At 34.7% G+C, this 27,846-nt stretch overlaps 1 protein-coding gene across 50 annotated transcripts in view; it reads left to right on the top strand.

The window, feature by feature from the left end:
• Nucleotides 1-27,846, top strand: part of gramd1bb (GRAM domain containing 1Bb) — a 183,708-nt gene that overhangs the window by 141,255 nt on the left and 14,607 nt on the right. For 14 of the 50 annotated variants that reach the window (XR_015515266.1, XR_015515265.1, XR_015515292.1 and 11 more), the window contains 7 exons: nt 2,400-2,613; nt 12,407-12,427; nt 24,893-24,977; nt 26,137-26,240; nt 26,328-26,423; nt 27,003-27,083; nt 27,235-27,350. Coding sequence is in view for 19 of the 50 variants with exons in the window: in XM_087293511.1 (XP_087149637.1) it covers nt 2,400-2,613; nt 12,407-12,427; nt 24,893-24,977; nt 26,137-26,240; nt 26,328-26,423; nt 27,003-27,083; nt 27,235-27,350 (717 nt within the window). In the remaining 31 variants the exon portion in view is untranslated. Of the gene's footprint in view, nt 1-2,399; nt 2,614-4,616; nt 4,638-7,808; nt 7,833-12,406; nt 12,428-14,787; nt 14,812-19,389; nt 23,815-24,892; nt 24,978-26,136; nt 26,241-26,327; nt 26,424-26,877; nt 26,911-27,002; nt 27,084-27,234; nt 27,351-27,846 lie in introns of those variants that run through there. The other 36 variants (XR_015515264.1, XR_015515263.1, XR_015515288.1 and 33 more) reach the window with 10 other exon arrangements.

Here is a 27,846-nt window from a genome sequence, read left to right as displayed (position 1 = left end):
CACTCTGTCGAGGCCTCACTGAAACTGTAGAATGATGTAGTTTCAGGATTGCGATTGGCTGACTGTGATGTAAGATGTTGCATAAGAGCCTATAATGTGACCAGGTTGTTCCCGCTGGAAACAGGAGAGATTTGAGCATCCACAGACCAAACCTGTGTTTTTATATAAGCTTCTGAATGAGTGAGTGTGGACATGTGTTCATTTGGTGAGAACTCAAATACGGGAACTTGAAAGAAGGTCGCTGATTTGAGTCCTGGCTGGTCTAGTTGGCATTTCTGTGTGGAGTTTGCATGTTCTGCCTGTGTTGGCGTGGGTTTCCTCCACAGTCCAGACACATGCATTATAGGTGAGTTGGGTAAACAAAATTGGCCACAGTATAGTTCCCAGTACTGAGTTGTGGCTGGTAGGACATCTACTGCATAAAACATACGCTGGAATAGTTGGCGGTTCATTCCGCTGTTGCGACCCCTGATAAATAAGGGACTAAGTCGAAGGAAAATGAATGAATCAGATCTCCTGGCTCCCTATAACCTAATCTTAATTTATTAAAGAATGAAATTAGGGGGGGGGGGGGCAAGCATTTTCAGTGGTGGGTCCTCGTTTATGGAATGGTTTGCCTGTACAACTCAGAATGGCCACCTATTTACCTGTTTTTAAATATTTTCCTAAATCTCCAACATAGGCTCATTCTGTAATCGTAGCCCTATATACATTTCTGGAGATCGCGAGTTATGTAGCCAGAGGTATGTATGGCTGCATTTGATCATTAAAACTAACGCTACGGGCGGTATGATGCCATTCCTTTTCACGCTAACCAGCTGACCGCTTATCTTCGTATGGATGGCTTTTCTGCTCTTACCAGTTTGTCCAGTGGCTCGCCACATACGACGGCGAACTTGAGACGTGGATCAGAGTTGACCGCGATGATGTAGTTCGAATCTGGCAAACAATGATCGGTCGGTCAACAGCGCTCTTTTTACGTGAGAAGAGCAGGCATGAATGGTACTCGTAAGATAAATTTGATATCTCAAAAAGCATACACAGCAGCCTCTGGTGGATTTGCAAAAACAAAAATAAAAAAAAACGTAGCTCGTGGGCCGTATTTGGTGCTCTCCAGAAATGTATATAGGGGTACGTTTTTATAATGAGCCTGGGTTGTAAAACTCGCTTGTTCTCTTTAGGTTTTTACAAGTATAAGGGGCCAATCACACCGAATGCAGTTTATGCGTTGAAAGGCGCCTCTTTTGAATGGTTAACTAAAGGCCGTGAGCGTTTCACACGCTACTTAATCGCCCTGCGCGCCTCTCATTTTAGCCGCCTGCTGCGCCTCGCAGCTCTCACTCTCAGTTGAAAAAAGTAAACTCTGAGCGGAAAAAGCGCGTTACATCACCCGCGTCTTTTTCATTCTCTAATCAAAGTAAAGCAGAGGCGGGGTTTCCGTTGAGGTGCCTGCAGTGTTTGTGTTGCTAGGACAACAACAGACTTTTGAAGATGGAGACTTGTGGTTGCTGTTTTGAGCTATCCGGAGCTGTATGTCTTCACAAACCTTGAATGTAACAATATTAATAATTATTAAAATTATATTAAAATCAACAGCAATACCCAGCTGATCCAGTCGTCGCCTAGCGACATGAAAAAACGTATTGCGCTCCTTTTTTTCTTGTCAACAAAAAAGGCAGTGATGTTTTTTGAAACTTAATGCGCGTTTGGTGTGATCGGCCCCTTAATCTGCTGTTAATGTTTTTAAACTCGTCTGCACTTGCTTCATTCATTCATTCATTCATTCATTTTCTTTTTGGTTTAATTCCTATATTAATCTGGGGTCATCACAGCAGAATGAACCGCCAACTTTCCAGCATATGTGTTACGTAGCGGATACCCTTGCAGCTGCGACCCATCACTGGGAAACATCCATACACACTCATTCACACACACACACACTACGGACAATTTAGCCTACCTAATTCACATATATCGCATGTCTTTGGACTGTGGGGGAAACCCGGAGCACCCGGAGGAAATCCACGTGAACGCAGGGAGAACATACAAACTCCACAAAGAAATGCCAACTGACACAGCCGAGGCTCGAACCTGCGACCTTCTTGCTGTGAGGCGAAAGTGCTACCCACTGCACCACCACATTTCCCCCACTTGCTTCATTAAGAATTCATTGCTATTTATACTTTTTTCACCTCTTATTGTTTTGTTTTACACATTATATCCAGCACTTTGGTCAGCCCTAGCTATTTTGAAAGTGCTTTATAAATTCAACAAACTAAAAGTTGAACTTGCAAGTCGCTTAGGATAAAAGCATGTGCTCAATGAAGAAATGCAAATGTAAATCTAATAACAGTATAAACACCTCTTGTCTTCATGCATCTCTCTCTGTGTGTTTTCAGCACTGCCAGTAACTCCAACCGCAGCTCTCCTGCCTGCTCTCCAGTTCTGCGGAAGCGCTGTCGATCTCCCATTCTGCAGAGCGCGGAGCCGGACGCCATGGTGGAGAAAGGCTCAGAGCAGTCGGACGCCTCCAAATCTCCCTCCACACCAGAGCAGCTGGTCACTCGCACCTTCTCCGGCCAGTCCACACGCAGCGGCGGCAAGAACTCCAAGGTAAGACCCTCAAATTAGCACCCAAATCCAGCATTTCTACGGCATCGGAAACCATACTAAAAACACATTTTACGCATACACAGTACACAAAAATGATGTACAGTAAACACAAACTATTATTTTGTATGTGATTATTCATCTTTTAACAGCAATATTCAAATGCAATAGTTACAGACATATTAACAAAGCCGCTCACCCTCATCTGAATCTGTTCTGCTTTATGCTGCATCTGCAACATTAAAGTATATGAAAGTATAATGAAGACCAAACAGAGTGTCAATCTCATTGCTTTAGAACCCAGTCAGAAGGCTCATTTTTTTAGGAAACATTGCCATTTATTAACAGCAAAAATTACCAAATCTAGGCGCTGACATTACAGAAACTCTTCTAAAATATTAGGATCATGATATAAAACATTTCTATCTTTTTAAAATTATTTTCAGAAGGCTCACGCATGAACCAACTAAATACATTTATGAGTTGAATGAGTCAAATTAATGAATAAATGAATGTAATGAGTGGATTGAATGAATGAATGAAATAAATTAAGAAATAAGTGAATTCATGAAATGAGTGAATTTAATGAAAGAATGAACAAATTTAATGAGTGAATTGAATGAATGAATTGATGAATTCAATGAATGAACAAATTAAAAGAAAGAACAAAATAAATGAATACATCAATTAATTCAGCAATTAATTAACAGACAAATTTAACAAATTAAATGAACGAATCGAAAAAACGACCAGTGAACGAATTAATGAATCAATAAATGGAATAATGGAATTAACACATGAATTACGGTAATTAATTTATTAATAAATAAACGAACAAATTAATGAACAAACAAATTGATGAACAGAATGAACAAATGAATGAATGAATACTTCTATTAAAATGAATGAATGAATGAAGGAATGAACAAACTAAATAAATAAATTGAATCAACAACCAAATTGAATGAATGAATGAATGAATGAATGAATGAATGAATGAATGAATGAATGACCAAATTGAATGAATGACCAAATTGAATGAATGAATGAATGACCAAATTGAATGAATGAATGAATGAATGAATGAATGAATGAATGAATGAATGAATGAATGAATGAATGAAATGACTGAATTGAATGGCTGAATTGAATGAATAAATCAACAGAATGAAGGGATTACAACATGGATTAATTAGTTTATTAATTATTGAACAGATTAAATAAATAAATGAACAGAATGAAGGAAAGAACAAATAAAAGAATGAATAATTCAATTAACATGAACGAATGAATGAATGAATGAATGAATGAATGAATGAATGAACGAATGAATGAATGAATGAATGAATGAATGAATGAATGAATGAATGAATGAATGAACGAACGAACGAACGAACGAACGAATGAATGAATGAACACATCGAATTTAGGACTACTTGAATAAATTGAATGAATAAACAAATGGAAAGAAAGAACAAAATGAATGAATTAATTAATCAATGGGCAAACTGAATGAATGAATGAATGAATGAATGAATGAATGAATGAATGAATGAATGAATGAATGAATGAACATATTTAATAAATGAAAGAATGAAAATTGAATAAATGAAATTAATCAATCAGTGAATGCATGAGTAAAATCAACAAATGGATGAAAGTTGTCAATAAACAGATGACTGAATGAACGTATAGTCTGAGCTCTGCCATTACCTGACATAATAAATAGTAATAAATGAAGTTTTCTTGTGAAGTTCATCAACTCTGTGTGTCCGTCTCATTTCAGCTCTTGCAGTCGCTTGTTCTTCCCGTCTCCTTTCATTCTGTCAGTCGCTCTGCTGTTTGTTTTTATCTTTTCTTTCTAGAGTCTGATACCTCTGCTGATGTCATGTACAATGTCTCTGATCTAAACTTTGACTCTCATGTTCTTCTTTGTTTGTGGATGTTCTGTTCTGATTTGTGTTGGTTTTTTTCTGATTTCTGTTTTTCTCCTCGATGCATGCTAGTCTCACAAGCGACTTTCCAAAGTAAGCATTTCTCTCTTCTGTTCTGTATTCATGCAGTCTCTCGCCCTTATTTACACCCGTGTGTCTGTTTTTTCCTCCTCCAGTGGCCGTTCTGTGGTCTGCTTTAGTGTTATTGATTTTGTCTCATCTGTTTGTGTGAATGTTAATGTGCTGTCTAAGTGTTTGTTTAAACAAATTCATGCACAAACTCTTTCCATCCGCTTTCCTGTTAGCATTTTAGTCACCTATGATTCATATGTTTTGCTTCAGAATTATTATTAGAGATAAAGCGAGTGATATCTGAATGGTCTTGTGATTTTATTAGGTACATTTACACTGATATAAATCCTTGTCTTTATCATCTGATAGATATGGGCCAGTAGGGGGCTTTTGCGCCTACTGGTAGACTCAGAAGGCTGTTATCATCCATCCACATGGTTAATCAGCTATAGATCACATACTGCTGCGGCCGGAAGTTAACAAGAATCATTCATTCATTTTCTTGTCGGCTTAGTCCCTTTATTAATCTAAGGTCGCCACAGCGGAATGAACCGCCAACTTATCCAGCAAGTTTTTTACGCAGCGGATGCTCTTCCAGCCGCAACCCATCTCTAGGAAACATCCGCACACACATTTACACACACACTCATACACTACGGACAATTTAGCCTACCCAATTCACCTGTACCGCATGTCTTTGGACTGTGGGGGAAACCGGAGGAAACCCACGCGAAGGCAGGCAGAACATGCAAACTCAGAAACGCCAACTGAGCCGAGGTTCGAACCAGCAACCCACCGACCTTCTTGCTGTGAGGCGACAGCACTACCTACAGCGCCACTGCCTCGCCCGTAAACAAGAATTGTTTATATTATTTATTAAATTTCCCATTTATCGTATTTTATTAACGTCTACCCCAACCCTAAACCCAACCATCACAGTAATGTAAAAACAGATCTGGATCTGCAGTATTCTCTATTAGTATAGTTGATTAACCATGTGGATGGATGATAATAGCCTTCTGAGCCTACCAGTAGGCGCTAAAGGCCCCTACTGGCTCAAATCTATCAGCTGAAAGTCACTGATAACGTCCATACAATAGAATGATAACAGAGGGTTCACCTAGTGGTAAACATTTGACATGAAGTAAACATTAGCAGATTTTATGCATATGCCTTTCCATTGAACTCGTGGCAGTGTCGTGTGATGAAATCATTGGATGATTGATGAAATCATGAGTCATCAGTGTCTTTAGACAGATAAGGTTTTATTTCTGTTGATTTACAACAGAGGGAATTCCCAACTCAAAAATTCCTGACTGTTTACAGTAATCAGTAATGCAGCAAAACTGTATACAGATGAAGTCAGAGTTATTAGCCCCCCTGAATTATTAGCCCATAAAACATAATAGTTTTAATAACTTATTTCTAATTACTGATTTATTTTATCTTTGCCATGATGACGGCACATAATATTTGACTAGATATTTTTTTAAGACGCTAGTATTCAGGCTTAACTAGGTTAATTAGGCAAGTTAGGGTAATTAGGCAAGTATAACAATACATTATAACGATGGTTTGTTCTGTAGACAATTGAAACAAAATATTTCTGAAGAGGGCTAATAATATTAACCTTACAATGTTTTTTTTTATTATTAAAAGCTGCTTTTATTCTAGTCGAAACAAAACAAGGGCAGGCGAGGCAGTGGCGCAGTAGGTAGTGCTGTCGCCTCACAGCAAGAAGGTCGCTGGTTCGAACCTTGGCTCAGTAGGCGTTTCTGTGTGGAGTTTGCATGTTCTCCCTCTCTCCGCGTGGGTGCTCCGGTTTCCCCCACAGTCCAAAGACATGCGGTACAGGTGAATTGGGTAGGCTAAATTGTCTTTAGTGTATGAGTGTGTGTTTGTGAATGTGTGTGTGGATGTTTCCCAGAGATGGGTTGCGGCTAGAAGGGCATTCGCTGCGTAAAAACTTGCTGGATAAGTTGGCGGTTCATTCCGCTGTGGCGACCCCGGATTAATAAAGGGACTAAGCCGACAAAAAAATGAATAAATGAATGAATAAAACAAGATAAAACGCAGTAGGTAGTGCTGTCGCCTCACAGCAAGAAGGTTGCTGGTTTGAGCCTCGGCTGGGTCAGTTGGCATTTCTGTGTGGAGTGTGTATGTTCTCCCGTGTTTACAGGAAGACTTGTTTTTAATTGTGCTTAACATTATGTATGGTAGCATTTTGCCACACATTCCACTTGTTTCCAACCTATCTGAGTTTCTTTCTTCTGTTAAACACAAATATATTTTGAAGAATGTTAGAAGAGACATTGACCTCCATGATATATTTTCTTCCATAAAATTAAAAATAAAGTTCTTATTAACAACACAACTCTTCTGATGAACATTCATTCATTCATTTTCTTTTCGGCTTAGTCTCTTTATTAATCAGTGCTCGCCACAGCGGAATGAACCGCCAACTTATCCAGCATATATTTTACTCAGCGGATGCCCTTCCAGCCGTAACCCATCACCGGGAAATCTGATGAACATGATAGAAGCTATTTTGAAGAATGCTGGTAGATGGCACCCATTGACTTCCTTAGTATTTTTTTCTACCATGAAAGTCAATGGGTTCCAGCAACTGGCCTTCTTCAGAATATCTTCTTTACATTTACATTTAGTCATTTATCCAAAGCGACTTACTAATGAGGACAAGGAAGCAATTTAAACAACTATAAGAGCAACAATGAATAAGTGCTGTAGGCAAGTTTCAGGTATGTAAAGTCTAAGAAGCAAAGCATTAGTAATGTAATTTATTTATTCTTTTTTTTTTTTTTTTTTTTTTTTTTTTTTTTGTAATACAGTTAGCGGTAGAACCAGAGAGGCAATCGAAGATTAGAAAGGGAAGTGGAGACTTTCCCTTTCTTTCATGTTAAACAGAAGAAATAACCTCATCAATGTTTAAACCACACGAGGGAGAATAAATGATTTTCATTTTTGGGTGACCTATCCCTTCAAGACAACATCTTCTAATTAAATTACTATAACTAGCGTTAAGTGTTTTGACCAAACCCCTGAGTTGTACGCTAATCAAAATTAAATGTGTGTTTACTATGTGGCATTTCTCGAGTAGTTCGCTTAGAATTGTAAACAAAAAGTTTCTCAGAATTCTTGTTTTTTCCTTTTTGTCTCCCCGTTGCTTTACAGTATGACAGAATAAACCTGATTAAAGTAAGCATTTTCTGTTGTCTTTTGACCCTCAAGCCTTAATATCAAAGGGATGGTTCACCCAAAAATTGAAAAATAAATGACTCATCCTCCACTTGCTCCAAACATGTTTGAGTTTCTGTCTTCTCTTGAACACAAAGGAAGATATACTGAAGAATGTTGAATTAAAAACAGCCAATGACTTTCATAGTATTTTGCTATTCTACTACACTGTAAACAAATTTAATGATTAAAAAATGATTTAATAATGCATTTTGTTGTTGCTTTAACTTTTTTTTAAATGTTAATCAGCTTTCAACTACATTTTTGAATTTATACAAAGTTTAACTGAATATTTTTAAGTCTGTTTGATAAATATAAGTTGAGATGTCTGGAAATACAGCAGTTTAAGGTAACAATTATTCATATATTAATTATTAATATTAATAATAATTAATATACTAATAATTGTCAATTATTAATTAATATTATTAATTATTAATTATATTATTAATATTATACATTATTAATTATTAATGATTATTATTAATATATATTTTTTTTTTTTTTTTTTTTTACAGTACATGGATGCTTTTTTCCAACATTTTTCAGAACATCTTGTTTTGTGTTGAACAGAATAAAAAAAATCAACCTGTAAATCCACCTGAGAGTAAGTTCATTTTTGGGTGGACTGTCCCTTTAAATTAGTTAGTCAATGCTCCTGAAATACTCCTCCTAGCCGGTCCTCACCCGTCACACACAGACCTTTCTCACACTTCTCTCCAGTTTAGATCAGATTAGCCCACATTAAACTATCCAGTCCCTGAGCCTTGATGGCGAACAGCAGTATGTGTGTTAGCAGGTCTGCGGGAGGTCATCTATAGGCTTTTAAGGGCCATGAACGAGACGCATGATAATCTTTCAAAGTAGTCCACTCACACACACATAGTAAGCTAACTATAGGCTTATAAGCTCTCTCTCTCTCTCTCTCTCTCTTACACACACACACACACACACACACACACATAGTAAGCTAACTATAGGCTTATAAGCTCTCTATCTCTCTCTCTCTCACACACACACACACACACAGCTTGTTGTGTCGGCTGATTACTTTAATATAAACTATGAAGACCCATCAAATATCTAAATAGGTCCATATTGTGCTGTAACTTCATATCAAAGTTTTTCCTGACCTTAAGTGATCCCCTTGTATTAGTAAAACATAAATGTAAAAAAATCTCCAAAATACAGTATTTTTGGCAAAGATGCAAATGTTGTGCTATATGTAATGTGACATTTTGGCCACATTTACACTGTCAGGTCTTGTGTGTGTGATATGTGTGTGTATATATGAAGAGTTCAGATGCAAAAGCTGCTAAACGCCACTTCCGCCAAAAAATTAGATAATGGCATTGAGGTAAAGCTTTAGCCGTGTAGTACATGTTAGATAGATTTGCTTCAAATCCCAGTGTCAGCGCATTCAGAAATAACAGTTTACAAATGTACTTGCCTTTGACAGCAAAAGCCACTATATCCAATCAGAACCAATCAGAAGGTGCGAATCGATTCACATGTTTTCAGTGTAGCAGTGCGCTGATAACGCCGGCTTTTATGAGGAGATCGAATTTCGATAATAAAAGACGGAGTTTGATGAGCTGGATGACTTTGTCCGACTGTCAGTAAATGGCAAATGAAAGCGTCTATTACCTCAAAACTCAGTGCATTACAAGAAAAAGAAAACACACTGTACAGTCGGAAGTCATTCATTAATTTTCTTATCGGCTTAGTCGCTTTATTAATCCGGGGTTGCCACAGCGAAATGAACCACCAACTTATCCAGCAAGTTTTTACGCAGCGGATGCCCTTCCAGCTGCAACCCATCTCTGGGAAATAGTCAGAAGTGTAACATGCATTCATAATGGGTTTTTGAGCAGCGACGCTACTGTAAATGTATCCAATTTATTATACATCAAAAGGCAACTGCGTTTCACGAAAGACAGAGTTAAGATGTCGTTCTTTTATCCCGCTGGGATGCGATGAGGATAAACACTTGACCAAGACCTTGAGTATGGTGAGGATGAATGAATGACAGCTTCTAAAATTGTCTCAAGGGATCCCTTTTTTGCAGACTAGACCTTCCTAGTGTTTTATTTGCTAATTAAGCTACTTTTAAAAAGATAATATATAATGTAAAAAACTATACATTATATATATTACTTCATAATATCTGTACGCCTGATAAGCTTTTTATATTAATGGACAATGCACAGATATTGATGTTTCACAAAGTTTTTACACTACATTATTTGAATCTACCAAGCTTAGTTTACAATGTTAGCAATGTTTACATTGCTCTACTTACATTCCATCTAAATCCCAAACATCAGAAATGACAATAAATTGTTAAGTATTAATGTTATTGTCAGTTTTAATGTTATTGATTAATGCACTTACTTTACAGATTTCATTCAATTTTCTTCTGTGTTTTCCCTGGTTTATCACAGTGGAATGAACCGCCACTTACTTGACAGATTTATGTATTTTAGGTGGTTTGTGTAATGTGTTAGTAAAATAATTTGTAATTGCATCTTCAGTGGTTTTCAACAAATTACAATTGTGTCCCAATAGGTGTATTCAGAGGTTTTGGCCAAAAAAAAGCAGAAGTGGATTTAGCTGGTTTTGATGCAAAAGATAAGTTACCTTGTTAAAAACCAAAGAATTGTCTAAAGTGACATTTTTGAAAAAAATAAGTTGTTTTATTTACTAGATAATAACCTCTAGATCAGGGGTCACCAACTTTTTTGAAACTGAGAGCTACTTCTTGGGTACCAATTATTGTGAAGGGCTACCAGTTTGATACACACTTCATAAATAACAAATTTTCTCGATTCACTTTTAATTATATGTTGTTATTTTTAATGATTAATGATATTCATCAATGTGAAGACTCTGATCATGTTAATGATTTTTTACAATAGTTCTCAACATTGATTTAACAAGGTAAGAAACAGAAATATCAATATGCAACACTTTATTAGTCTGAAATAGTTTTAGTTTTATATATATATATATATATATATATATATATATATATATATATATATATATATATATATATATATATATATATATATATATATATATATATATATATATATATATATATGTCTTAATATCATTAACAAATTTTACACCAATGCAGGTGTGATTTAAAAAGAATAGCTTCAAAAAAATACTAGATTCAGCTTACTGGTATGTGGTGCAATGGTGAGCTGTTTTTAGAACAGGCCTGTGGGCAACTCAAGTAATCCTTATGGGCTACCTGGTTGGGCACCATGTTGGTAACCCCTGCTCTAGATAATAACCTTATCATTACAAATAAAATAAAACTTCTGAGCCTAATTATAGGAGCCTGATAGAAAATCTCATTGAAAATGGAAATGAAAAAGCAAGAAAAGAGGTCAGATGGATTTCCAAGATTTTGCATGTGAACTCTTCACATATATATAATAATTGTAATATATATTTTATTAATTAATTTATTAATTTATTAATATATATATATATATATATATATATATATATATATATATATAAACACACACACATATATATATATATATATATATATATATATGTGTATGTATATATATATATATATATATATATATATATATATATATATATGTATGTATGTATATATATATATATATATATATATATATATATATATATATATATATATATATATATATATATATATATGTTTATATATATATTAATTAATTTATATATATATATTAATTAATTAATTAATAAAATATATATTTAAATTATTATTATTTATGTATTTTTTATTATTGTAATAATAGAATGCCATAATTATAAGAAATATGCACGTTATTATTATTATAAAAAACTAAATCAAATAGCAACATGTAATGTTAAAAATACCCCAAAATATATAAAAAGGTAGCCTTTTTAAAAGATACAAGTCAGATCTAATGTCAGATTAAGAAACAAATGTCATACAATTACAAGAAATAATGAGGATATGTGGGATAGAAAGTGACAATTACCATATTCTATAGAGATTTTAATTAAAACAATAGTCTAGATACACTTCTAATAAAAGCTTGCATCATTCATCAGTATATACACTTTTGTTCATTGTAAATTAGCAGATTGATTTCCTCTAATCACCTTTAAGAGTCCTTATTGTATATTTTGGCGAGAGTGGAAGCACATTGATGATCATGTAGACTGAACTCGTCTGTGTTGAGTTATAAATAGAGCGCTGGTGATGTGGGCTGTACACAAACACCCCTTACATGTCTATTACACTTGCTATTTTGGTTGCTGCGGGTGTTTTATTTCCATGACGCTTCAGCTGTACAGCTACTCATTAAACATCTATCTTTGTATCGCTGTATTTGTGGCCAAATGAAGAGTGCAATTATTGGCTGAAGGGAAACGTGGGTTTATAGCAGCTGCCACTGACCTGAAATCAGTCCGTAAACACACTCGCTGACAGCGGATGTTTGATTAATCCTCATCCCTGAAATGTAATTGTTTTCCATCTCTTTCTCTTGCAGAAAAGCCAGAGCTGGTACAACGTAAGTCACACCATTTCTATTTATAATTGTGTGTGTGTGTATACGTGTGTATGTGTGTGTGTATACGTGTATATATGTGTGTGTGTATACGTGTGTATGTGTGTGTGTATATGTGTGTTTGTGTGTGTGTATGCATGTGTATGTGTGTGTGTATACATGTGTATGTGTGTGTGTGTGTGTGTGTGTGTGTGTGTGTGTGTGTGTGTGTGTGTGTGGCTGGAGGTTTTACTGATAATCATTGTTTGTCCACCTACCTTAAAATACTATTTAAACAGCCATAAATGTCATTATCTGTGTGTGTTTGTTTCTTTTTTACTGTTATTTGTTTTTGTTTTTAGAGAGAGAGAGGTTGTTTTATTCAAGCAGCAAGTTTTTGTTTTGTTTTGTTTTAGTTTTGAAACAAAACTAAAACAGGATCAGGATCCTTCCAAAAATATAATATACATATATAATATATCTTACAAAAATCTTGTCGACTATCTATGTTTTAGGAGCAACAAATAATATAACTTGACTTCTGGTTGATCATTTGGTATCAGAAGTGGCTTATATGGAAGGCAAAGGCCTCTAGATTACGCTTATATTACCACAATAAAATATGATCATCACTTGATTTTTAATGATTTCATTAGGACAGTAAGGTCTGACTTTGCTTAGACAAAAGTCTTGTCACTGAACAGGAATAATGTCCAGTATAGAATATAAAGTCCTGCTGCAGTGGAGAAAGAATTAATATTGTGTCTGGTGACTGGGCTGGCCAATCCTGGAGCACCTTCTTTGCTTTCAGGAGCTTTGATGTGGAGGCTGAAGTATGAGAAGAAGCGCTATCCTGCTGGAGAATTTGCCCTCTCCTGTGGTTTGTAATGTAATGGGCAGCACTAATGTCTTGATACCTCAGGCTGTTGATGTTGCCATCCACTCTGCAGATCTCTCGCACACCCCATACTGAATGTGACCTCAAACCATGACTTTTCCTTCAACAAAATTGACTGAATACTGTGAGAATCTTGGGTTCATGTGGGTTCCAGTAGGTCTTCTGCGGTATTTGTGATGATTGGGATGCAGCTCAACAGGTGATTCATCAGAAAAATCCACCTTCTGACACTTTTCCAAATGATTAACTACAAGTCAAGTTATTATTTGTTGCTCTTACAACTGCGATCAATGACAAGACTTTTGTCAGGTAGTGCATATGCACAATGTACAAGGGACATCATTGTGGGAAAAAAATAATATTTCTTTAAGTAAAAATATAAACCAGAATTCGCCAGGACTGTAAATAATTATATATATATATATATATATATATATATATATATATATATATATATATATATATATATATATATATACATCATAATTGCAAAAACCTAATTGAAGTACAACATATAATTTAAGAGTTAGCATAATAAAGCTACCTTATTAGAAAAAAATAATGTATGCATATAATGTCAATATTTCAAGAAAGAAAATAATAGATTAGTTTTGCTTTGAATTTCCTAGGTTTTATTTGTTTTTAGGCTTTCAAATGGACTCTGTGTGTTTGTGTGTGTGCGTGTGTGTGTTAGATGTGTTGGTTTAGTAATGATTTACAGATCTATTGCTCTTTCCTTATGACACTTAATACACAAATATTATCTGATTCAGGATCTCGTTATCAGTTTCCGCATGTTTCATCTGCATATCAATAACTGTCAGCTTCTTCGACAAACATTTGTGTTCACTTTTTCTGTGTATCGCCCTTGTGTGTCAGATATTTTATAGTATTACATTATATATATATATATATATATATATATATATATATATATATATATATATATATATATATATATATATATATATATATATTTGTTATATTTATATGCAACTTTTGATGCATTCCCAGCAAACTATATTATATAGAACATTTTAGGTTATATTTTCAATACTACTTTATGTTATATAAATGTCACCATCATGTCAGTTCAAATATGTGTACACTGTAAAAAAAATGCTGGGTTCCACACAATTCCTTCATGTTTTCCCAACACAAATTGATTAAGTTTAATTTAAATGTTTTGACAAATTTAAGTGAATTGAACATAAAACAATTAGGTTGTCATAAAAAAAACTAAGAAAATTGTGTTGTTTCAGCTCGTTTAAAGTAAGTTTGAACAAACAGCAAACATCATTTTTTGAGTGTACACCCCCAAGTGTAGATTCGCATTCCCACCGTTGTCCACAAGAGAGCGCAGTTTCACCAAAATCTCAAAATCACTTTCATTCCTCAAGAGATTCTCTCTTTCTATATCTCATCTTTCAGTCTGTGTGGTGGTTGTTTTCATCTGCTTCTCTCTCTCTTCACTCTTTCTCCTCAGCATGAGAGGCAGCACATTCTCAGAGTAAGCAGGATTTTACACACATCAGCATGAGGACTGAAAGAGTCTCTCTGATGAAGCTTCAGCATGTGTTTGTGCTCCTCTAACGATAAAAGCAGAACAACGAAGCTCTCCGCATCAATGCAGAAACACTGGATGCATGGCAATAATACAGGCTTGTGAAAAAGAAGTACACGCTATAGCATCCTTAAGAAAGAAATAATGCTCACACTTTGCATTATAGTTACATTAGTTCATGTGTTTATTAGCATGAACTAATAACGTACAATACCTGTAGTAGTGGTGTAATGGATCACTAATCTCACAGTTCGGACCTCTTTATGTTTGTATCTCTTTATGTTTTTGTTTTTTTTGTCACGGATCAGACCATTTTTCAGATCAGCCAAAAAGGGGAGAAGACAAATATCATTTGCTTTCCATTTATTGCAAAAACAGCACTACAAGACACTTTTGGTTTTAATAAACAGAACTTAAAAGCTAACTTACAAAAAAAAAAATAGTCAATAAAAAATACATAATAAATAAATAAATTAATTAATGAAATAAATTTGACATTAAATGTAACCCATAAATAGCTGTAGCCTTTTTGCAAGACATAATGTTCTATAATTAATTTATTTAGCAATTTCGTAACATTTTAACTGCCTTTATTACATCTTTATTTATCACATTTGGTTTATTTGTTAGTATTTTTTTGGTGATAAGGCGGAACATTCCATTCTACATCTATTTGCCTCCAAAATTGATTCCGTCTTTCCAACGCTCCATCATGCCCGACTCCAACTCTTAAGGGTGGGCCAAGCACATTATAAGTCACCAAAGTGTTACTTTAAATAAGTTGTTGTTTTCCAAATAAAATAAGACTTTTAATAACTAAAGTAATACTTTTGATAACTAATTGTTTTCTAGAGCGCATTTAAACATTAGGCTTAGAAAAGATCTTGTTATAACGACAAAGCTGAGTGGGAAAAAAAATATGTGTGTGGCAGCAATGCGTCACCAAAGCAATGTAACTTTGAGTCAACAAAATGTGCAATAGGGACCATCAAAATAAAGTGTTACCCAACCTTATTGTTATTGGGTCACACTTTACAATAAGGTTCATTATTTAATGTTAAGTAATGCATTTACTAACATGAACAAACAATGAACAATACATTTACTACTGTATTTATTCATGTTAGTAAACGTTAGTTAATGAAAATACAGTTCAATGTTCATGTTAACTCATGGTGCATTAACTAATGTTAACAAGCATGGACTTGAATGTTAATAATGCATTAATGTTCAATTATGATTAATAAATGCTGTACAAGTGTTGTTTGTGATTAGTTCATGTTAGTAAATGCATTAATTAATGAACCTTATTGTAAAGTGTTACCGTTAATTGTTACCTAAATAATAATCAGGGGTGTCCAAAATTATTCAAAATTATTTTTAATAATATTAGTGCATGGCAGCGGTGTTATAAAGTCACAGAAAATTATCCTCTTTGATTGGCTGTGGTTCCCGCTGGTGTGATGTGATTGGCTGATTACACTTGTTCTGCATGGTTCTGTTTGATGCACACTGGATAGGAGCTCACACGGTGGCTCTGATGTTAAATTTGTAAAGTATGCATAGTTCATTCCTGATGTGTTGTCTGAGGAGTGTGTGTGTGTGTGTGTGTGTGTGTGTGTGTGTGTGTGTGTGTGTGTGTGTGTGTGTGTGTGTGTGCGCGCGTGTGTGTGTGTGTGTGTGTGTGTGTGTGTGTATTCATATGGGCAGTGATGATCTCCCATGGCCCTGAGAGCTCTGTGATTACATCTCAACCGTCTCTATGTGAGTTCTGAGCCCGACTGACCACCATACTGAACACAGAAAAGTAAAGATAGATTTTATTCAAGATAGTAGTATCCAGCTTAATGTGACATTTAATGTAATTACATTTTTAATAATCATTTAAGGGGGTGGCACTGTGGCTTAGTGGGTAGCGTTGTCGCCTCACAGCAAGAAGGTCACTCGTTCGAGTCCCGGCTAGGTCAGTTGGCATTTCTGTGTAGAGTTTGTATGTTCCCCCCATGTTGGCGTGGGCGTGGTTTCCCCCACAGTCCAAACACATGCACTGTAAGTGAACTTGTAAGTGAACAGCGAACTGTGTGTGAATGAGTGTGTATGGGTGTTTCCCAGTACTGGTTTGCAGCTGGAATCTGGGCATCTGCTGTCTAAAAAATATGCTGGAATAGTTGGCGGTTCATTCCACTGTGGCAACCTTTGTAATAGAGACTAAGCCGAAGGAAAAAGAATGAATGAAGAAGCATTTAAGTTCATTCTTAAAATCCTATAAGTTTTGACCTGATTTTGTTGGAAATTAGTCATTATGTTTGGTTTAAAAGAGGCCGCTGATTTTTTAAGTGTGATGGCATTAGACTGTAGACAGAAGCTAAGCTTGTATGAAAGAGTTTATTTTAAGGCTGATATTTAACCTTTGTTAGTTTCGGGGGGATGGGGGGTAAATGTGGTAATGTCAGAGACAGAGAATCAGAATAACATGAGGTTGTGTAATTTTAACCCAGAGCATACGCGTCACACAAAGACATGCTTTGTCTTTGCACTCCATGGCTGTTATCGTCACACATTTGTCATGGCATCCTTGTTATCGAAATGATTCATAGACATCATCTCTGTTCCTTCAGCACAGCTTGAAGTTGAAAACATTTCCCAGAATCGTCTATTTATCCAAAACGAAAACTCAAAAAATTACATTTCCGCTAATATATATGGAATATATGATTTATATAAAATATCAGTCAAATTGTATTGATTTATGTATAGTCCAAAATAAAGAATAAGCTCACAATATTTCAATTAAATTAATGTTATAGACAGACAGACGGACGGACAGACAGACAGATAGATAGATACTAACTAGCCCAGATAGATAGATAGATAGATAGATAGATAGATAGATAGATAGATAGATAGATAGATAGATAGATAGATAGATAGATAGATAGATGGATGGATGGATGGATGGATGGATGGATGGATGGATGGATGGATGGATGGATGGATGGATGGATGGATGGATGGATGGATGGATGGATGGATGGATGGATGGATTGACGGACGGACGGACAGATAGATAGATACTAACTAGCCCAGATAGATAGATAGATAGATAGATAGATAGATAGATAGATAGATAGATAGATAGATAGATAGATAGATAGATAGATAGATAGATAGATAGATAGATAGATAGATAGATGGATGGATGGATGGATGGATGGATGGATGGATGGATGGATGGATGGATGGATGGATGGATGGATGGATGGATGGATGGATGGATGGACGGGCAGACAGACAGACAGATAGAAACTAACTAGCACAATAATTTAAATAATTATTATTAAAATAACTAAATTAAATAATTGAATAAATAACTTTTCCATTTCTTGACATTTATTACATTTACAAGTAGATTTATTAATATTGAGTCCAGTTTAGTAAACTAAATTTAACAATTAATCATATAAAATAAGAAATTAGGCCTATAGTGTAATATCGATAGATTGATATATTGTTACTGTAAAGCCAAATTAAACTCTTATGTTTTGAGAATTGTAAATACACTTTCTGCTTGTTTGAAATTGTTATACAAATACATCATTATTTAAAATTCACTCAATGAATTAACAATTGTTTAATCAGTTACTCATTTACAACCAGTATGACTTTATGTTTTTGTGTCTATACAGTATATATCAATGGTAACCAAACTTTAGTCAACAATATTCTTCAAAATATATTCCAGAAAAGAGACTATTAACAGGTTTGGAAGGCTATGTGATGATGATTACAGTATATAACAATAAAATTTTACTTATCTTCATTAAAGCGATAGTTCACCCAAAAATAGACTCGTGCTCATATGAATCCAAACCTATCTTCTGGTAAGCACAAGAGAAGATATTTTGTCGAAATCCAAAAACTATTGACTTCCATAGCATTTGTTTTTCTTACTATGGAAATTAATGGTTAAATGTTTACGTTTTCTTCAAAATATCTTTGCATATATCCTATAGAAATAAGAAACATCCCGTGGTCAGCAGAAAAAGGAAACTAATAAAGGTTTCAAATAAATAAAGGATGAGTAAACGATGACAGAATTTTCTTTTATGAGTGAACTGTCCCTTTAATGTTGATGTTTTGGCTTTGTAAAAGACAGCTTGAGCCCTAAAGTCAGTGTATAATCCGCACGCTAGACATTGACTCACAGTGACGTTCGAAAACAAAGAGTATCTGATGACATTATTGTAGTCATCATCACACCCACTCTTGGTACCAGCCACCAGCGGCTCTCATTATTTACTCTTTTAGTTAATATATAACCACCTTTACATACACATCGACAGAATTAAACACAGCCCTACATAAAGACAGGGTTGTGTTGTGTTGTGCTCCCAAGTGTCTTCTGCCATTGGAAGGGTTCATTCACATTTATGGACGTGTTGTTTTTGGGACGATCGCATATGCAGAATTCCATTCTCAGCATTTTAGCTGCGGTAGATCATGTGTCAGCCTTTGTTCGTGGTTATCTTTAGGATCCTGAATGAAAGAGAGCTACTGAGTTGAATTTGAGGCACTGTTTTAAAGCATAAACCAATCAAAACAAGGATATAAAAACCCGAGGAGAATTGGAATCTTCTCTCATATACAAGTACAAACTCATAAGGATTGAGAAGTATCATGTGTTTGGATTGGATCTCTTTGAAAACCCAACGATTGGTTTGCAGTGGAGATATTTAGGTGGCAGTTGTTGATCATTTGCGGATGAAGCTTCATGTTCCTACGTCATCTGCTTTTCAGTCATAGTGTTTGGAGTTTTCAAGAGTCTGAAACTGAACCAAACAGCAGATCAACCCAAGGAGAACTGGTATAGAGGATCATCTATCTTCTCTCAAGTACTAACTCGTGAGGATTGAGAGGAAACACATCTTGGATTGGATCTCTTTAAAAACCCAATGGTTTGCAGTGGAGATATTCATCGCTCATTTAGTTACGTAACAGTTGATGACCACTTGCGGAGGTAGCTTCATGATCCTACTTCATCTGCTGTTTTAGCCACATCGTTTTGAGTATAAAGAATCAAGAAACAGTCTAAAACTGAGCCAAACTGCAGAACAACCCAATAAGAATTGGTTCAGAAGACCATCTTCTCTCAACTACAAACTCATAAGGATTGAGAAGAATCACATGCTTGGATTGGATCTCTTTGAAAACCCAACAATTGGTTTGCAGTGGAGATGTTAGTTGTGCATTTAGGTAACAATTGATGATCATTCGGTGGGGAAGCTTGTTCCTGCTTAATCTACTTTTTTGGTCATATTGTTTGGAGTATGAAGGATCAAGACAGAGTCTGACACTGGAACAAACTGCAGAATAATAAAGCATGTCTCAGTTTAATGCCACTGAGTAGAGTTTGTGGCCTGTGTTGAATGTTGAAGACCTTTTTGTTTTCTCCGAAGTCTGACAGCTGCAGGAAAGAGTGAACAGTGAGACGAATCATGACTTGGATGGACTAAATTTCCAGAAAGAACCTCCTTGAAAGCCCAAAACTGGTTTGTAGTGGATATATTAGTGATACACTGAGGTAAAGAAAATAAATAAATCAAAGATTTTAGCTTCATGTTTCTTCTTCATCAGTTCTTTAGTCACAACATTTGGAGTCTGAAGGATCAAGACAGAGACCAAAACTGGAACAAACTGCAGATTAATATTCTCCGTTTGATGTGACTGAGTAAAGTCTGAGGAGTTGTATATAATAACCAAAGACTGTCTTCTGTGAAATTTGACAAAACCTGCAAAAAAGGAGAAGTAAAACTTGAATGGACTTGGACTAAATTTACAGAAAGATTCTCTTTTTAAGCCAACAATTGGTTTGCCGTGGAGATATTAGTGACACACTGAGGTAAAAAATAATAATCATTTGTTGGAGTAGTTCATGTTCCTTCACAGTGTTCATAGTATGAAGACAGAAGACCCTTAAAGAGTGTTTTCCTATTGAGTAGAGTCTGAGCTGTTGTGTAAAGCACAAATGATCAAAACGAGGACCTAACAACCCAGGGAGAAATTAGTACAGAACACCACCTTTCATCTCTGAAGTCTAAAAACACATGCAGAAACTAATATTGACTTTAAGGTTTGAGAAGAATCACATGTATGGACTGAACTTCTAAAAAAAAACTTCAATTTGTTTGCAGTGAGACATTAGTGCCACAATTAATGATCATTTACGGAAGTAGCTTCGTGTTCCTTCCTCAATGATACATTAGTCACAGCAATTGGAGTCTAAAGAAACAAAACAGAGACTCTTACAGATGTTTTTTAATGAAGTATGCCTTTATTTGATGAGAGAGAGCGACTGAGTAGAGTTTGAGGTGTTGCGTAAAAGCATAAACAATCAAAATGAGGACATTACAACCCAAGAAATTGATGTAGAAACTCATTTTTCTTGTCTGAAGTCTGACAACACCTGCAAATAACAAGTACAAACTGAGAAGAATCAAGGACTGAGAAGAATCAAGTCTTGGATGGACTAAACTTAAAGAAAGACTGGTTTGCAGTGGAAATATTAGTGTACTGAGGTAAAAACAAAAATCAGTAATCATTTGCGGAAGTAGCTTCATGTTCCTTCTTCGTCTGCTTTTTAGTCACAGCGTTTGGTGTCTGAAGAATGAAGACAGAGACTCTTACAGATGTTCTTTGCCTCTTTTTGATGAGAAGGAGCAACTGAAATGTTGTGGATAAGCATAAATGTTCAAAACAAAGACATAATAACTGAAGAAAATTGGTGTAGAAAATCATAATTCTTCTTAATAGTCTGACAACACATGCAGAAAACAAGTACAAACACTTAAAGACTGAGAAGATTCATGTCTTGGATGAACTAAACCTCCAGAAAGAATGTAAAACTGTTTGCAGTGGACAAATTAGTGACATACTGAGGTAAAAATCAATGATTGTTTGAGGAAGAGGCTTCATGTTCCTCCTTTATTGAACCTTTAGTCACACGTTTGCAGTCTGAACGATTGAAGAAGCACTCCTCTATTTAATGAGAAGAAGTAACTAAAGTTTTAATCAATCAAAACAAGGACGTAATTGAAGAAGTTTAGTGTAGAAGATCATAATTTTTCTCTAAAGTCTGACAACACCTGGTAAAACAAGAACAAACACTTAAAGACTGAGAGAAATCAGGTCTTGGCTGGACTAAACTTCCAGAAAGAACATCCAACTGTTTGAACTGGAGATATTAGTGACGTACTGAGGTAAAAATCAATGATTGTTTGAGGAAGAAGCTTCATGTTCCTTCTTTATTGACCTTTTAGTCACACTTTGCAGTCTGAACGATTGAAGAAGCACTCCTCTATTTGATGAGAAGAAGCAACCGAAGTGTTAAATAATCAAAACAAGGACATGACTGAAGGAATTTGGTGTAGAAGCTCATAGTTCGTCTCTGAAGTCTTACAACAACTGCAAAAAACAAGTAAAAACTTAAAGACTGAGAAAAATCAGGTCTTGGATGGACTAATCTTCCAGAAAGAACGTCCAACTGTTTGTAATGGAGATATTAGTGATGTACTGAGGTAAAATGAGGTAAAAATCAACGAAGAATTAAAGAAGCATGCATCTATTTGATGAGAAGAAGCAACCGAAGTGTTAAATAATCAAAACAAGGACCTAACTGAAGGAATTTAGTGTAGAAGATCATAATTTTTTCTCTAAAGTCTGACAACACCTGCTAAAACATGTACAAACACTTAAAGACTGAGAGGAATCAGGTCTAGGATGGACTAAACTTCCAGAAAGAACGTCCAACTGTTTGCAATGGACATATTAGTGACATACTGAGGTAAAAATCAATGATTGTTTGAGGAAGAGGCTTCATGTTCCTCCTTTATTGAACCTTTAGACAAGCGTTTGCAGTCTGAAGGATTGAAGAAGCACTCCTCTATTTGATGAGAAGAAGCAACCGAAGTGTTAAATAATCAAAACAAGGACATGACTGAAGGAATTTGGGGTAGAAGATCAGAATTTTTCTCCAAAGTCTGACAACACCTGCTAAAACAAGTACAAACACTTAAAGACTGAGAAGAATCAGGTCTAGGATGGACTAAACTTCCAGAAAGAACGTCCAACTGTTTGCACTGGAGATATTAGTGACGTACTGAGGTAAAAATCAATGATTGTTTGAGGAAGAAGCTTCATGTTCCACCTTCACTGACCCTTTAGTCACAGTGTTTGGAGTCTGAAGAATCTAGACAGAGACTCTTACTGATTTTTTTAAAGCATTCTTCGATTTGAAGAGAAGAAGCAACTGAAGTGTTAAATAATCAAAACAAGGACATAATTGAAGGAATTTGGTGTAGAAGATCATAATTCTTCTCAAAAGTCTGACAACACATGCAGAAAACAAATACATACTCTGAAGAACTGAGAAGAATCAGGTCTTGCATGGATTAAACTTGCAGAACTGTTTGCAATGAAGATTTACTGAGGTAAAACTCAATGATTGTTTGAGGAAAAAGCTTCATGTACCTCCTTCACAGCGTTTGCAGTCTGAATAATGGAGACAGAAAGCCTTATAGATGTTTTCTTCGTCTGAAACTGGAACAAACAGCAGCATAATAAAGCATCTGTCTGCAGAGGTTACTGTAGGCCACTTGCATGTGAGTTTCCGCACTGGAATCATGTGGATGAAGCCTCGCACAGCCTGATGAACAATTACACAAACACATACGTATCTTAAAGACCGAGTCAGTGATCATCTGAAAGCTCAGCGGGATTAAAAGAGATATGGATTCATCTTCTGGCTCTCAGGAGGACTGGGAGACGCTGATGGAGCTGGAGGAGGCTCTGGCCGGATGGTTAATTCAGGGCTCAGACTGGGATCTGGACCTGAGGTGGAGCCTGAGGGAAAAGTCGTATCAGGATGAGGATGAGGATGAGGAGATCCCTGCTGTAAGTCTCTCAATGGGGAAACTAGATGGCTAGTGTAGAGCACATTGATGAGCAGGAGAATGGGTTAGAGAGCATGAAAAATTATAGAAATATAAGAAAAAATAACACATTTTAATATATATAATATGCATTTATTTTATATTTTAGGTATTTAATTTGGTGGAAATTCAGAGGAAATTTGTTTTTAAATTTTAGGAATATAATATAATATAATATAATATAATATAATATAATATAATATAATATAATATAATATAATATAATATAATATAATATAATATAATATACACTCACTGTGTTTATCCCTGCATGTGTTATAATACTTTTATAATATGTAAAGTAATATATGATACACATTATAATATAATATAATATAATCTAGTAATATAATGTAATAAAATATATACATTATACTGACAATGTTTATCCTTACATGTGTCATAATACAACTATAATATGTATAATAATATATAATACACATAATAATATAATGTAATATAATGTAATATAATATATACATTACACTCACTATGTATGTTTTATAATACTATTATAATATAACAATATATCCTACACATTATAATATTAGAGAAATTAGTAAAAACATGTTTTAGAAGTTTTACTTTGTGTGGGTGTATGTGTGTGTGCGTGTGTACATTTTAATTATCATTATTACTTTATATTATTACTACTTAATAATAATTCTACTTATTATTATTAGAACTTTACGTTTTTCTGTTTTATTTGATTTTTCCTCACCTCAATGTCAACAGTGTATGTGAAGGAGCACAGTTGATCTCAGGGCATTTTATCATAAGCTGAAGCGATTGTATTTATTAATGAAGCGCTCAGTGTGTGTGAAACAATGTGAAGCCGCATTAAGAATGAACTCCCTCTTCTGCTGCATGGCACAAATATACCAGCCTGTGTGTGTGTGTGTGTGTGTGTGTGTGTGTGTGTGTGTGTGTGTGTGTGTGTGTGTGTGTGTGTGTGTGTGTGTGTGTGTGTGTGTGTGTGTGTGTGTGTGTGTGTTTGTGTGTGTGTGTGTTTCTCACCTGCTGCTGTGTGTGTTTTAAAGGTCCTCAGTCCCACATATAAGCAGCGTAATGAAGACTTCCGGAAACTCTTTAAGCAGCTGCCGGACACTGAGCGCCTCATTGTGGGTAAGAGTCTAATCATGAACAAATGGAGCATTCACTTACTTATCTTAGCATGTAGACTTATTATTTGTGATAAGAAGGTCATAAAATAAAATTGGTTGCATTTTTTATTTTTTTTTGCATTAAACATTGTAAAAAGTTAATAATCATTCAAAGTAAATATTGAGTCTAATTAGTCTAATTAATTACTCTAATAACATAACTTATGATAACAGTAAACTTATTTGTTGGGGAAAAAACAATAAATAAAAATATTTAAAAGACAAAAAATCAAGAGAAACAAAAAATATATAAAATTTTGTTCAAAGTTTGATAATACGTGAATTTAAATGTATTATCTTTCTATTTCCAAATATGTTTGATGACTACAATATTATTTTAGTAAATATATCTATATTGCCTATACTCACTGAGAAATTGATAAAAATAGAATTTTTTTTATGGAGTGCACTGTATATATACATATATATATATATATATATATATATATATATATATATATATATATATATATATATATATATATATATATATATAATTTATTCATGTTAAATTTTGTGTACTTTGTAAATGTTTTAATGTATTTGGGAAATAAATATTTGAACAGAATTTTAAATATAATCTCATAAATACATTTTATAAGAACTTATTAAATTTGTTAAAATGTGTGCATTTTAATGTCAAATGTGCATTTATTTTATATTTTAAATGTGTGTGTGTGTGTGTGTGTGTGTGTGTGTTTGTGTGTGTGTATATTTATATATATATAATTTTGTGGAAATTAGAAAACAAAAAAGTCAAAGGTGTATATGAATTTATATATTCATTAACTTATTTTTTTTTCGACTTTTGCCACAGTAGAATGTCCCGCCAACTTATCTGGCATATGTTTTACACAGCGAATGCCCTTCCAGCTGCAACCCAGTACTGGGAAACACTCATACACACACATTCACACACATAAACTACGGCCATTTTAGTTTTTGTTCTGTGAAAGAAACCCACACCAACATGGAAAGAACATGCAAACTCCTCACAGAAATGCTAACTAGAACCAGTGACCTTGCTGTAGGCGACAGTGCTAACCACTCAGCCACTATGTCACCAATATAATCTAATATGATATAATCTAATTAATTTGACCCTGTTTTGTCATTGCTAGACTACTCGTGCGCTCTCCAGCGGGACATCCTCCTGCAGGGCCGCCTCTACCTCTCCGAAAACTGGATCTGTTTCTACAGCAACATCTTCCGCTGGGAGACTCTGGTATGGTTTTCTCAAACTCAGACTTCATTAGCTCTATCCTGAGAGTTTTAGAGAGCAGTTTCAGTTCAGTTTTTATGTTTCATGCAGCTCACAGTACGGCTGAAAGACATCTGCTCCATGACGAAGGAGAAGACAGCGCGCCTCATTCCCAACGCCATCCAGGTCTGCACAGACACTGAAAAGGTGAGGGCTTTTATTTTGGCACTCTTTAACACAGCACACATTAGGTCTCAAAATCTGATTGTCAATTTAGCCACTAAAGCTATCATTTTAGCCACTAGATGGCAGCACATGACCACTTATTGTTGGTCATTGCATTTGTAAACCTTTGTTTTTTCATTGTTAGAGTTTAAAGTCACTGAAATTAGTTGCAGAATCACATCCTGACATGGAATAAACACTGTTATTGCATTTGAAATCTAATTTAGTTCAAGCTTATCACTTAATTTGTTTATTCGCGCAATATGTTTTCCCAGTCATGTCTATCATGGATGTTTAAAATATTTCTGTACAATTTTAGCCACTAAAACACAGTCATTCTATTCACATACCATTTTAACCACTAGATGGCAGCGCAAGATCACTTATTGTTGGTCATTGCATTTGTAAACCTTTGTTTTTGTTTTTTTTTATTTAGAGTTTAAAGTCACAGAAATTGCAGTTGAAATCAGTCTGTATCACATCTTCACATTTTGTAAAATTGTGTAAAATTTGTTGTTGTTTTTTTTAAATGTGCATCTTTTGCTTTGCTTTTCTCTTCAGCACTTTTTCACATCGTTTGGTGCGAGAGACAGAACTTACATGATGATGTTCAGACTTTGGCAGAACGCTCTGCTGGAAAAGGTGAGAATACATTGAGGATTTATGAAGCAAAATACCATCAGTCTGTACCAGAAACTGAACTTTATTTCCATAATTTTAGAACATTTAAAGAAGTATCGGATTTATTGCATCAAGTGTTATCTAAAAGTGTATCATCCGCTTCTGTTTGCAGCCTCTCTGTCCTAAAGAGCTCTGGCACTTTGTTCATCAGTGTTATGGTAATGAGCTCGGCCTCACCAGCGATGATGAAGATTACGTGCCGCCTGATGATGATTTCAACACCATGGGGTGAGTTACCACGCTTTCAAAAATTTCTAATTATTCACCTTTGGTATGTAAAGTTGGCACTAAGCTTAAGTTGCAATAAATAAGTCTTTATTTTATCTTCGAGGGGGAAATATAAAAGTTAAAGTGTCGCAGACAACAAAACCAAAATGTATCAATGACAATATAACTAAATACATATACTATTAAATATACTAATAAGTCCGAAAGTAAACTTAACTAAGCATAAAAACACAAGAAACCAACAAAAAATAATAATAGTGTAAAGTCCAAAATCTAATATAATTACATAAATATATTATTAAATATACTAAAGTCCAAAAATACAACAAAATAATAATAATAATAATAATAATAATAATAATAATAATAATAAATTAAATATCAAATGTAACTAAATAAACAAGAAACCAGCAAATAGTAATAAATCAAAAGTGTAATATAACTAAATAAATATATTATTAAATATACTATCAATAATATTATTTATTATAAATTA

This window comes from Danio rerio, chromosome 18 (genome assembly GCF_052040795.2).
Source record: "Danio rerio strain M-AB ecotype USA chromosome 18, GRCz13ab, whole genome shotgun sequence".
NCBI classification, from domain to species: Eukaryota; Metazoa; Chordata; class Actinopteri; order Cypriniformes; family Danionidae; genus Danio; species Danio rerio.
This window is presented reverse-complemented; position numbering and strand designations above follow the sequence as displayed.